Source organism: Terrapene carolina, unplaced genomic scaffold (genome assembly GCF_002925995.2).
Source record: "Terrapene carolina triunguis isolate 2854851 unplaced genomic scaffold, T_m_triunguis-2.0 Scaffold21, whole genome shotgun sequence".
In the NCBI taxonomy this organism is placed as follows: Eukaryota; Metazoa; Chordata; order Testudines; family Emydidae; genus Terrapene; species Terrapene triunguis.
This window is the reverse complement of record NW_020664372.1, coordinates 20,361,347-20,374,871: the sequence shown is the minus strand read 5'-3', so window position 1 is coordinate 20,374,871 and position 13,525 is coordinate 20,361,347. Positions and strand designations below refer to the sequence as shown.

Below are 13,525 nucleotides of genomic sequence, written 5' to 3'. Positions count from 1 at the left end.
ATTCTGGCGCCGGCCATGCCGCCCCTAAAAATGTGCCGCCCCAAGCACCAGCTTGTTTGGCTGGTGCCTAGAGCCGGCCCTGATGGTACTTACCTCAAGCAGCTTGCGGAAGCAAAGGCATGTCCCCTCTCTGGCTTCTATGCGCAGCCCTGTCCACAGGTGCCACCCCTGCAGTGCCCATTGGCCGTGGTTCTCGGTCAATAGCAGCTGTGGAGGCAACACTTGGGGTGGGGGCAGTGGAGTGGGGCAAGCCCATGACCCCGCTCCCCAGCCAGCGTGCTGGAGTAGGGAAAGCCCTGGACCCTGCTCCCCAGCGGTAGCTTGAGGGCCAGATTAAAATATTTGAAGGGCCGGATGCGGCCCCAGGCCGTAGTTTGCCCACCCTGCTTTTGAAGTATTTTATGAGCCGTCAGTCAATTGCGGGGATAAGAGGTCATTCTCTAGGGAGAGAGCTGAGCAGGGGAGTAGAGCCCTGCAGCGGGACTAGAATCCTGTGGGTCCTGCAGGATCCGCTGCCATAATAGTGGGAATGGATAAAATATACTTTGTTACGGGTGGGCAGAGGCAATTAGTGGGAGGGATACAAAGGGGGGCACCAGCTAAGGGGGGGACACGTGACCCCTCCTGCGTGACCTCCCACATGACTCCTCCCTGCCCCGCCCCCAGCCCAGGGCCCCCGCACTCTCCCTGTCCCCTCCTCCCCATTCCACATTACCTGGGCGGGGGGCTCTGTCCTCCTGCTGCGCCGGCCTGGCTCCCCGAGCTGTTCGGCTGCTCTTCTGGCAGCCAGGCTCCGGAGCCACTCCTGGATGCTGCCCGGTGCAGCACAGGAGCTACCTGGAGGGTGCCTGACTGTGGCAGCCGCAGGCCGCCCGCCCCCACAGGCCCAGCTTCTGGTGACAGTAGCCGAGCAAGCCGGAGCCCCCTGCCCTCCCTGGCATGCTCCTGTCCCCAGAAGCTGAGCCTGGGCAGGGAGAGGGCTGTTGCTGTTGCCGCTCCCTGCCTTGCCCAGGCTCAGCTTCTGGGGATGGGAGCCAACTCTGAGCATGCCGGGGAGGGCTCCGGTTTGCTCGGCCACTATCCCTTAGAAGCTGAGCCCAGGGCAGCCACTGCGCTGCACCGGGCAGTTTGGCTGGAAGAGGTAGGGTGACCAGACAGCAAATGTGAAAAATTGGGACGGGGTGGGGGGTAGTAGGAGCCTATACAAGAAAAAGACCGAAAATCAGGACTGTCCATATAAAATCAGGACATCTGGTCACCCTAGGAAGAGGAGATGCTCTGGCCCCGCCCCTTCCTCTCCCCATCCGGGGCTGGCTGCTGGGTTAAGTGCCCTGAGCAAGCTTCTGGCCAACCCTTCCCGTGCCCCCGCCCCCGGCATCGCCTCTTTGGGTGGGATTGGGTGTGCAAAAAAAAGTGGTAATTTTGTGGGAAACCACAACATCTCTCATCAGTTTGTCATAAATAGACTTTCAGCAATGTACAGCAAGTTTTTCTTTTTTTTTTATAATAACGTTTTTAATACTTAAATTATAGTGAGGGATAGAAAGATTACATGTCTATTATAACAGGAGTTGAAGTATTTTTTTACATGGTTTAAGCAAGATTTGTTTTATTCTTTTATTGGTAAAAGTTGATTCTGAATTCCGTTTATAATATATTAACCAACCTGTTTTTTTGGTTTTAGTTTTTAGTAGCATGGGGAAATTTGTCTCTCTTGCGGGATTTGTGGGATCTAAGGTTTTGCAGGTGGGAGTGGGATAAAAATGCAAGAAACGATGCAGGAGCAGATGGGAGTGGGTATTGCGGAGCGGGATAAAAAAATAGTCCCACACAGGACTCTACAAGGGAGCATCTACTCTTTCCAGTCTGCTGTCCTGCAGCCCACCTAGATATCTGAGTGGCTGATTGGGAGTTAGCGGTGTTCCAGACAGCGTTAGCTGCCTCTTCATGCCCTTTGAAGCTGCTGCTGCACAGATAGGAAAGAAGGCAGTCAATGGAAGGACAACAGGGCAGCCATGTGTAGTTGCTGGAGTCTGCGGCCCTCTAAGCCACACTGAGGGGAATGGTCATGCCCAGGGAGCCTAGTAGTAGAGCTACACAAATAATTAATTATTCTGTCCAAACCCAAATGGAATTTTTTTGTTTTTTCTTGCTGAAATGAAAAAAAATTCATTTTGGGTCAAATGAAACATTTTGTTTGACCCAAAACAACTCTTTTGGTGCTTTGTTTCAGGTTGTTTTCAAGCGGCTTTCACTTCTTAGCTATCTTTTGAAAACAAATGCCATTTCAAAAATGAAGTCAAAACATTTCCTTTTGAAATGGCTAAAACAAACTTTCAACTTTTTTGAATGTTTTTTTCCAGCTGAAACTGTTCACAGAAAAATGCAGGGGTTTTTTGGGGGGGGGGGGGGGGGGGAAGGGGGTGTGTGAATTTACTTTTTGCTGAATCTTTTTTTGCCCAGGCCTACCCAGTGGAGTGCACAGAATCATATTTTGAACATCTGCACCATCTAGTGGGAGTGGTGTCTCATTTTGGCTTCTTGAATAGATGAAGTTTATTTTGTAGGCAGAGTTTGGAATACCACTACTTTTTACCCTTCAGTTAGACCCCCTTCATGTACATGAGTATCTATATCCTTGTGGCCGTGAGTATGCAGAGACTTTGTTACAGAGGAGGTGTGTTACACTGCTGTTGCATGGCTAACAGATCCAGAACACAGTCCTTTAATTGTTGTCAAATTACAAAGGAGGATGCTTAACTGTAAAATCATTAATTTTGGGGTAGATTAAATGCAAGCAACTGAGGCATTAGAGAAAATATTATGTAACCAGGATCTGAGAGGCTATTTCATAGCAACAGAGCAGGGCTGGCCTTATGTTTTGTGGAGCCCAAAGGTGCTGGAAGGAGGTAAAATCAGACCATAAATTGTGTCTCCCTCTGAACCTGCTGTCAATAATGGTGTTACTTCCTTTGTAATGTACTTTGAGATCTCTGGATGAAAAGCACTATATAAGAGCGTGGTGGTGGTGGTAGTAGTGTGTGTTGTTCTTTTAATTAATTATACTGTTTCTTCCCCCACCTTATGCCACTTCTGGAATTTAAAATAGAGCTGACCTGTGCATTGCAAGGCTTGCCCTGGAGGCTGGGCTCCAAACAGCTCTTTGTTTTGCTTGTTTTTTTGGCCAGCCTTTTAGCTGAGAAGGTGCTTATGTCCCTGTGAAGGATGAATCTGGCTGGTAGGTCAATTAAATAACATGTTAAAATGGGGTCAGTGAGTCACTTTTCATTATTTTTGGTGTGTGGCTTGTTCTCCTATTTCTGCTGTATACAGGGTATTGATGCTAGTTGAAGTATTTTTCATTCTGTCTTATTATAATGTCACTTTTGGAGAAAGGAAAAGCAGTCTACAAATAGGAGAGCATTTTGGAACATCTCCATCTGGGAAAGGAAATACAGAATTCCTAAGTTCACATTTCCTTTGGAAATATGAATCAGTATTCATCACTTTGAACAAATGCACTGTGTAACCGAATATAAATCTTAGACATGTCTTGTATCTGATTGTCAGCTGTAGAAGAATAGCCTCATGTTAAATAAGATACCACATTTTAGTTGATTTCCTTTGAATATGAAAATATCAACAGTTATGCATGTTGGTGTCACTGATTTCTGTAGAACAACATGGAATATTTAAAAAAATTGGAAGCATGTGGGGAAAACCTCATAGTAGGCCTTCCAGATGAGAAGAATAACTGCACTTAACTATAAGGTGTGGGTGGATTTAGCTGTTGAAATCCATTGGTTTGAACTAGCTAAATCTTCATGATTCACCTTTTCAAAAATTAGGAGCTAGAAGTTAAAACTCCAAGAGAAGACCTTATGGGTCTTCATGGAAAATGTTGCTACATAATATAAATAATAGATCTACTTTATGGTATAAAATAGTACACCCTGATGAACAAAAGCAATGATTTATCAGGAGACTTTAACACGGCAGAAGAATCAATAATACAGAATGTTGAGCTTAGCCTTCTATTAAAAGAGAACCAACCTCCTCCCCCCACAAAAAACACAACAAAACCTTTGTTATAAACAAATTAAAGCTGCAAGGGTGTTTCAGTGGTATCCGGCTAATACCTTAGACCAATATTACGCTTTCTTTACAAAAATTCTATACACTTAAAATATAGGCACAGAAGTAAAATTAACTTGTTACTAGAAGATTATTGGAAATGGTACTTAGTACTCTCATAATGATTTGTTATTTTGACCATTGCATATGCTAAGGGGCAAACATACATTTAGGCAAGCAGTGTAAGTTGGGTAGAGTGAGAATTGCATGAAATTATTTCAGTACTTAAGTGCTCTGCTGGATCAGGGCCTTCACTGTTAAGTTCCAGACTTTCTAATGTTTGACTGTGATAGAGTGTTGCTCAACCTCATATACACTGCAAAAATGTGATAGAGCCAGGAACAGTACCCAGCTCTCTTGTGTTCTATTCCAGTGCCTTAGCCACAAGAGAACATCCCTGTCCTTCTTGCAACCCTCTGCCTCATTCACTGTCCATCTTGTGCACTGACAGAAGTAGGAGTCCAGTAGACCAGAAAGCATGTGATTGTGTAATTAGACAAACCCATACACATAATGGGGCTGAATTAAGGTTTTGAGTGCTTGACTTTGGAATCTTAATGTTTTGTAAACATATGTTTTTGAATAACTAATATTTAAACCAAAATGAGTTCAAGTTATGAACCCAGAACCTTTACATGAGTTACACAGACTTCTACCACTGAGTTAATGGAGTACCTGGTAGTAGTAGTAGGCTATTATCCTCTAGGTAAACCAGCCACAAGAAGATGTGACACACTATACCAGTGATTTAAACAACTATTTGCTAGCCAGTACATAAGAACAGCCATACTGGGTCAGACAAAAGGCCCATCTAGCCCAGTATCCTGTCTTCTGAAAGTAGCCAGTGCCAGTGCCCGGAGGGAATGAACAGAGCATACAGTCATCAAGTGATGCATCCCCTGTCCCCCATTCCCAGCTTCTGGCACCATCCCTCCTTATCCTGGCTAATAGCCATTGATGGACCTATCCTCCATGAATTTATCTAGTTCTTTTTTGAACCCTGTTATAGTCTTGGCCTTCACAACATCCTCTGGCAAGGAGTTCCACAGGTTGACTGTGTATTGTGCAAAAAAATACTTCCTTTTGTTTGTTTTAAATCTGTTACCTATTAATTTCATTTGGTGACCCTAGTGGAACACTGGGAGTCAGGATTCCTGGGTTCTATTCCTGGCTGCAGAGATGATGGTAGTATAATGGTTACAGACATCTCTGCCAAACAAATAAGTTTGGCAATTCCATTCTGAAAGACAGTATAACAGTGAATGAGAACTGGGTCTGCTATGCTACAGATAGAATTCAATTTCCAGTTCTGGAACTTCTCAGCTATACCATCTGTAAAATGGGGGAAAGATACTTGCCTGTCTTCTAAGAGCAAGAAGACACCTTGCTCAATGATACGGCCAAGAAGTTTATTAATACCAGTAAGCGGAAGAGCTAAGACTAGAACTCATTGTTTCTTCCTGGTCCCCAACCCAACTGTCTAAAGATTACTAAAGAACCAAAGAGCTTGCATAGCCGGTTTAGTATTTTATTCTATAACAAACTGCAAATAAATGCTATAAAATAAGTGAGCAATAGTAAAGCTATTTCTCTGTCCCTGCCCACACTCACTATGTTAATAATGATGATACACAGAGGCTCTGGCATAGGTGCTGGAACTAGGAGTATAGCCACACCCTCTGGCTTGAAGTAGTAATAATAACCCAAATACATGGTTTCCACCTTTAGCACCCCCACTGTAAAAATTGTGCCAGCACCACCGGGCTCTGGAAGACACACTGGCAATTTTAGTTCCTTTTGGAATAATGGTGGATTCATATTTTACAATATAGCACTATGTGCAAAGCTCTTCCAGCAGATTTCTTGTTTTCTTCAGAGTATCATGATGTCAAGTAATTTTATAAAACAAAATGCTTCGTTATTTTTGCATATCTATTTTTCTCTGCATGTAATACGACACCTTGGAGGTGCTTGCCCTGGCTGATTAAAATTAGATTTCCTAAATGTCAGTTCAAATTATTGCTGCCATCTCATTTTAATAAGAACATGTTGCTCAAAGCTGTTAATTACATATCTGTATTATTATAAACTACTAATAAGCAAAAGTTTATTGGGATTTGTACATACATTGTTTAAAAAATTCATACCTATTCATATCATATTTATTATGCCAGTTGTAGTCAGTCAATGATTAAATGGTTCAAAGCAGTAAAATTTTGTCACTAATGTGATTGATTATATTGCAAATAACCTTCCTAGCAATTATTATAATAATGAAAGTTTATAGTCACTGAAGTACTGAAAGGAAAGTGTTCTTTTTTAAAAAAAAACTTCAAGAAAAAATAAGCATTACAATCCATAAACAATTATTCAAAAAGAAAACAGATTTTTAAATAGTGCACTTGAGTTTCTATAGCTTTTTTTCCTGTCTTTGATTAATTTTAGCTATATTGTAACACGAGTAAAAGGTTTCTCACTGATTCAGATAATTAGTACATGATTTTTTTGCAGTTCTGAGGACTGTCTGATAAAATATGTACAAAGAGATATAAATGTTCCATTGATCTTACCGGGAGCTTTGCCTACACCAGGGCTGCAACTTCAAGCCCATAATTTCATCTTCATCATCCTCATCATCAGTCATTTTGACCAATCAACTTTACCTTTATGGATTTCTACTATTCAAAGCAGGTAAATGCTCTGAAGGCAGAGTAGATGTATAAAGTCATAGGTACTCATGATGGGCCAAATTTTGGTTCCACTGAGGTCTACAACAAAATTTCTGACTTCAATAGGACCAGGAATTGGCCTGTATGACCCTCAGGCCACGAATGCCACCTACTAGTGTTTCTTGTAGCTCTCAAAGAGGAATTTGCAAGGTTGCTTCTGCCCTGGATTTCTTCCCTGATTCCATGAAATTACTAGTGGTGGTCTTTTTTTAGTACCGTCCCCAACCACACAATGGATTATGGTAGACCTACTCTACCTTGTTCATTTGCCCCAGTCATCCTGGAGAGCCCAGTTTCAGCCAGGGCCAGCTCTAGGCACCAGCAAACCAAGCACGTGCTTGGGGCAGCACATTTTCAAGGGCAGCATTCTGGCTATTTTTTTTTTGTGTGCTTCCGGCGGCAAAAGCCTAGAGCCGGCCCTGGCAGCAGCAGCGCGTCGTGCGTGGGGGGCACCCTGGGGCCGCTGCGGTTCGCACCGCAGGGGAGCAGCGCCCACACCTTGTGGCTGGGCCGGGCAGGCTTCAAGCGGGGGACACTCAGACTGGGGGACACCCCACGGGGCACGCGGAGCCGCCTGCAGCTGCCGCAGGGCGGCCGCCCCCCCCAGCGCTGCAGCCGGGGCTGGGCGAAGCGGCCCAAGCCTCCCAGGGACTGTGGCAGGGCGGCCAGAAGTAGTAGCAGCAGTGCGGCCATAGAGGGCGGGGCCTGCGTCCCGCTCTCCAGGGCTCCGCTGCCTCTGGGGCTACCCTGCCCCGGCTCCCCAGCCCTCTGCCGGGGCAGTCCCCCGGCTCTGCCCTCCCGGGTCCCGGCTGGTCCTGGAGGCGGGAGCCCTGGATGGAGGGACCCTGGGCTGAGGCGCGGCCCGGGAGCCCCACTGCTTACCCCGACCCTGCCAGCGCCGGACCGGCTGGAGGCGAGGGGGGAGCGGGCAGAGTCAGCACTGGTGGAGGGGGGAGCCCAGGGCTGGGGTGGCAGGAGGTGCGGGTGGGAGGGGGGAAGAGAGAACCCAGCTCTGGGGTGGGGGGCAGCCAAAAATGTTTTTGCTTGGGGCGGCAAAAAACCTAGAGCCGGCCCTGGTAGTTGAGCAGCCTACATTTACTTTTTTACAAATCAATAGATGATGTTAAATACCTCTCTCTCTTTCTAATTCACCTTCTACAATATCATGCCCCAATCCTGGAAACACATACATAGGTGCTTAGCTCTAAGCATGTCAGTAGTTCCATTACACTTGTGCTTGTAGTGAAGAATATACACAAGTGCTCCATTGGACCAGGTCCCTAATTATTTTAAGAAGTTCTGATAAGTGTCAGAGATCCTGTCATTATAACTTACCCCCTCCTGCCAGCAATATATTTAGTTTCACATAGACCTCTTCCATCTCTAATTTCTATTAGGTAGTCTAGTCCACCTCTGCCAACAGAAGTTTGTTACCAAAAGTATATTTGCCAGTATTCTGTCCTGTATGGAGTGTTTTTTTTTTTTTTTAATGTCTTACATAGTGGAATTACCTTTTTTCCTCGGGAAATGAATGCATGTTACTGTCAGGAAATTTCCAATATTCATTCTATATTTTCCTTTTATTAAATGTATACCCTTGTTTCTAGTTATACTCTGTTGTACAAACCAAAATCATTCTCTTCCTTCTTAGGCTCACATCTTGAAATTCTCAGTTATTTGTAAATGTTACTTAATCACCCTGTACTGATGTAGTTCTTCATGCACTGTCTTAGTTCTAGTAAAATTACCTTTACTTACCTTCTAGTCTGAAGATGGTAAAATGAGGTCTGCAATGAAAAGCACCCAGTGCATTTCCTGCACAGTTCATCCAAAGACCCTGGAAAACCCAAGTTGCAGTGATAACTGATGTTGCTCTGCTAGTTACTTTCCACTCATTTGATGCAGTGGCAGCAATAACAGCTCCTATTCCACCAAAACAAAATATAAAAGCTAAAATCTGTATCCCTAACATGCTTCTTGACTTTCACTGTATGCTGGACAATTAGCACTGTCACTGTGTGGTATGCGGAGAGTACTTCAGTCATCTGGGTAAGCAGTAGGTACAACACAAGCAAATTACACTTGAACAAGTGTTGCAGAAAGTTAATATGGGGACAAGACATTTTTCATGCTTGCTTGACTTAAAGACCCAGGCACCATAGACATTTAGAAAGAAACAAAAAGTGTGATTTTTTTTTCTTTTAGATAATTAGTGATAGATGTTATAAATCAATAAATTAATTTTAATTTTAAAAATGAACTTAATTTTTTCATATTTTTTCTCACTTCTGGTATTCCAGTTAATGCTTAATTTTTAGTTAATTGGAAACTTAACAACCCTAGAAAAAAGTGCAGAGTCCAAATTGTTCAGCATCCATTAGCAGATGTAGCAAAATACTTTTAAAGGGATCAAATATTGTTTGGAAAATACATTTTAAAAGAGTCTGAAATAAATTCACTTGTCAGCAATAGTTGAACTGGTAGCGCTGTCTTTAAGACTGTAAAGTCTTTGGGGCAGGCACTGTGTTTGCACCTTTGTCTTTTGGAAGATAAAAAATCTGTACACAGAATTAAACAATTAAACTCTGAGAATGGATTCCTTCTTGACTTATGAATAGATTCATCTGCCAGATTCCAAGTACAAATGGAAAGTATTTATTAATATACCTACTTTTAAAGAGATGACAGACAGCATTGCCATTGAAGACTAAAATGACATTCTGTACCAGACTGTTCTAACAATGAGGATGAGTAAATTTAGACAGGAAGAATCCAATTCCTCCTCACTGTCAGATAATACATTAATAGGCTATGTGCCATAAGATAAGTATACCTTTAAAAAGTATGCATATTCTTCTCCATTAGAATGCTAATAGAATAGAGGTCAGAAATATGTCATCACTGAATAGATTCCCCAGGGATAAATATTTTATGTTACTGGTCTACCTAGGCCATACAAAATTATTAGGTTTTCCCCTTTTCTTAGGGACTACATTGATCCATGCAGGGGCTTGAGAGAACCAGTGAAGATGTATCTTCAGGACCTGAGATGTCTTTTTTCCCCAAAGCAACAAGCTATTCTACATTAATGATTGTCCATTCTTTAGTGAAGTAGTCAGTATAGACGCTGAAGGCACAGGTGCTGCCTCACTAGTTTCCATACTTATCTAACTACTCAGTTATCACGAGTAAGAGATGTTGCATTTACTGTTTATAACTAAGCTGAACAACTAGACATGCCTTACTACCCCTTTTCACAGCCAGAGCCCAGTCCTGTAGATGGGGGGAGGGATAGCTCTGTGGTTTCAGTATTGGCCTGCTAAACCCCACATTGTGAGTTCAATCCTGGAAGGGGCCACCTAGGGATCTGGGGCAAAATCAGTACTTGGTCCTGCTAGTGAAGGCAGGGGGCTGGACACAATGACCTTTCAGGGTCCCTTCCAGCTCTATGAGGTAGGTATATCTCCATAAATTATTGGTGGCCTACTGGGTAAGGCACTCACCTGGGACATAGCTATAGGTATCTACATGGAGAACAAATATTTAATAATGTGCTCTTCAATCTAGCAGAGAGGTATAGCATGATCCACTGGCTGGAAGCTGAAGCTAGACAAATTCAGACTGGAAATAAGATTTTTAACAGTGAGGATACTTAACCATTAGAACAATTTACCAAGGGTTGTGGTGGATTCTCCATCACTGACCATTTTTAAATCAAGACTGGATGTTTTTCTAAAAGATCTGCTCCAGTTCAAACAAGAATTATTTTGGGGAAGTCCTATGGCCTGTCTTATACAGGAGGTCAGAGCAGGAGATCACAATGGGCCCTTCTGGCCTTGGAATCTATGAATGTAGATCGCCCAAATTCAAATCCCTGCTCTGCCTGATTTGGAGCAGTGACTTTTATCCACATCTTTTACCTCCCAATCAGTGCCCTAACCCACTAGACTAGTAAGTGTTTTGGAGGTAGGTCTCTCTCAATCTCTCCCACATCCCATGTGAATACCCTAACCACTGGACTAGAGCCATTTTCTCTCTCTCTCTCTCTCTCTGGCTTAATGAATATTTAATTATTTATATCAAGTAGAACAGCTCCAACAGGAGAGAGAGACTGCCCACCCTACAATACCCAGTAGCCTGGTGGCGTGGGCACTCACCTGGGTGGTGGGAGATGTGAATTCAAGTCTCTGCTCCAAAACAGGCAGATCAGGGACTTGAAACCACATCTCCCACCCTTCAGGGGAGTGCCCCGACCACTGGATTATTGGCTATAATTAAGGCTTTCTCTAGCTTTTCATGAGAGAGGACTGGGTTTTGCCTGCTAGGGCATGGGCTATCTCAGCAGCTGACCTGGCTTTGGTGCCCAACTCTCAGCCATGAACCTTCTCCTGGAATCCTGAGCAGAGGGAAGCGCCTCCCTTTGGCATGTCAGTCAGGCACCTAGAGGACCAGACCAGTGGGCGCTAGATACCTAAATATGCTTTTCTCTGTACTTCACTCCTGGCGAATTTAGGCAGCTCCCTGCTCAGCTGATTGGCTTCTGAGGACCCTTCCTTAGGTGCCTAACTCTCCCCATGCATCCTGGGTACCTAATTCAGGGCTGTGGATTCTTCTTGGTGGCAGGGTGCCTTGGGGTTAGGTGTTACCTAAATAAATCTTTGTGGATCTAGCCCTTTCTGCTGAGTGCAGTGCTTACTGACTGATGAAATTCACTGCAGGCCTGTACAAGTCTTATATTCCATTTAAATCTCAAACTGCATTCCAAGGGCTTAAGTGGAACTTAATTGGCTCATCAGCTTTGATGCTGATCCTCTATTTAGTGGTCATTTTTACCCTGTTGTAAGTAATTTCACTGAGTTCATGGTAACAGCCACTGTGTCCTGTATTAAGTGTTTGTGGGAAATGGTAAGAAATAAACAATTCTATTTTGCGCCTTCATTTCTGTTACCAGATTTGCCCATTACATTTGGATACACTCATTTATTAGGGTTACTTTTGGGGGGGGGTGTCTGTAATTCTATCAATGTACTGCTTGTGTCACTTGTGTTCTCATACGGAGCTCTACTTCTGCAGGTTCCCTCCCCATGGAGCTATCCTGCAAGACCTAGGTTCCCCAGGGCTAGGTTCTTCCAGCCCCAGAATCAATCTCTCTCTCACACTCACTCACTCACTCACTCACTCACTAACAGAGCGTGTCTGAGAGGACTGGGTTAATCCGCACTCCCAAGCTGACCCCTTATATATCCCTGGACTCAGTAGGTTGGGTCAAGCATCATTTCCAAGCTGTCACCCTCATATGCCCTGGGCACCGCACCAGAATAGAGCACGCCTGAGCAGGCTGGGTTGAGCAGCACTTTCAATCGGCCACCCTTATATGCCCCTGGACTCAGCAGGCTGGGTTGAGCAGCACTTCAAGCTGCCACTCTCATTTGTCCCAGGTTCAGCACATCCCTATCCCCACTTTCACGTTACAATTGTTCTGGTAGTAACCCACTTGATGAGCAAACCCCACAGGATTTTTGGGCGCTGCAGGGATCTTTAGTTTATGTACAAGGAGCGTTGCTGCAGAGCAAATGAGGAAGCCAAAAAAACACTTAGAGGAGAGGAAAGTGATCAGGAACAGTCAGCATGGATTCACCAAGGGCAAGTCATGCCTGACTAACCTAATTGCCTTCTATAACAAGATAACTGGCTCTGTGGATGAGGGGAAAGCAGTGGACGTGTTATTCCTTGACTTTAGCAAAGCTTTTGACATGGTCTCCCACAGTATTCTTGCTGGCTAGTTAAAGAAGTATGGGCTGGATAAATGGACTATAAGGTGGATAGAAAGCTGGCTAGCTCGTCGGGCTCAACGAGTAGTGATCAATGGCTCCATGTCTAGTTGGCAGCCGGTATCCAGTGGAGTGCCCCAAGGGTCGGTCCTGGGGCCAGTTTTGTTCAATATCTTCATTAATGATCTAGAGGATGGTGTGGACTGCACCCTCAGCAAGTTTGCAGATTTCACTAAACTGGGAGGAGTGGTAGATATGCTGGAGGGTAGGAATAGGATACAGAGGGACCTAGACAAATTAGAGGATTGGGCCAAAAGAAATCTGATGATGTTCAACAAGGACAAGTGCAGAGTCCTGCACTTAGGATGGAAGAATCCCATGCACTACTACAGACTAGGGACCAAATGGCTAGGCAGCAGTTCTGCAGAAAAAGACCTAGGGGTTATGGTGGACGAGAAGCTGGATATGTGTCAACAGTGTGCCTTAGTTGCCAAGAAGGTTAACGGCATTTTGGGCTGTATAAGAAGGGGCATCGCCAGCAGATCAGAGGGGAATGATCACGTCCTTCATTCGGCATTGGTGAGGCCAATTCTGGAGTACTGTGTCCAGTTTTGGGCTCCACACTACAAGAAGGATGTGGAAAAATTGGAAAGAGTCCAGCGGAGGGCAACAAAAATTATTAGGGGTCTGGAGCACATGACTTATGAGGCGAGGCTGAGGGATCTGGGATTGTTTAGTCTGCCGAAGAGAAGAATGGGGGGGATTTGATAGCTGCTTTCAACTACCTGAAAGGGGGTTCCAAAGAGGATGGATCTAGACTGTTCTCAGTGATAGCAGATGACAGAGCAAGGAGTAATGGTCTCAAGTTGCAGTGGGAGAGGTTTAGGTTGG

At 44.4% G+C, this 13,525-nt stretch overlaps 1 protein-coding gene across 1 annotated transcript in view; it reads right to left on the bottom strand.

The window, feature by feature from the left end:
* CLDN10 (claudin 10) overlaps nucleotides 1-8,706 on the bottom strand; it is a 98,648-nt gene extending 89,942 nt beyond the window's left edge. The window contains exon 1 of the mRNA XM_024195736.2: nucleotides 8,622-8,706. Within this exon, the coding sequence (XP_024051504.1) occupies nucleotides 8,622-8,691 (70 nt within the window). The 5' untranslated portion in view covers nucleotides 8,692-8,706. The remainder of the gene's footprint in view (nucleotides 1-8,621) is intronic.
* Between the last annotated feature and the right edge of the window lie 4,819 nt (nucleotides 8,707-13,525).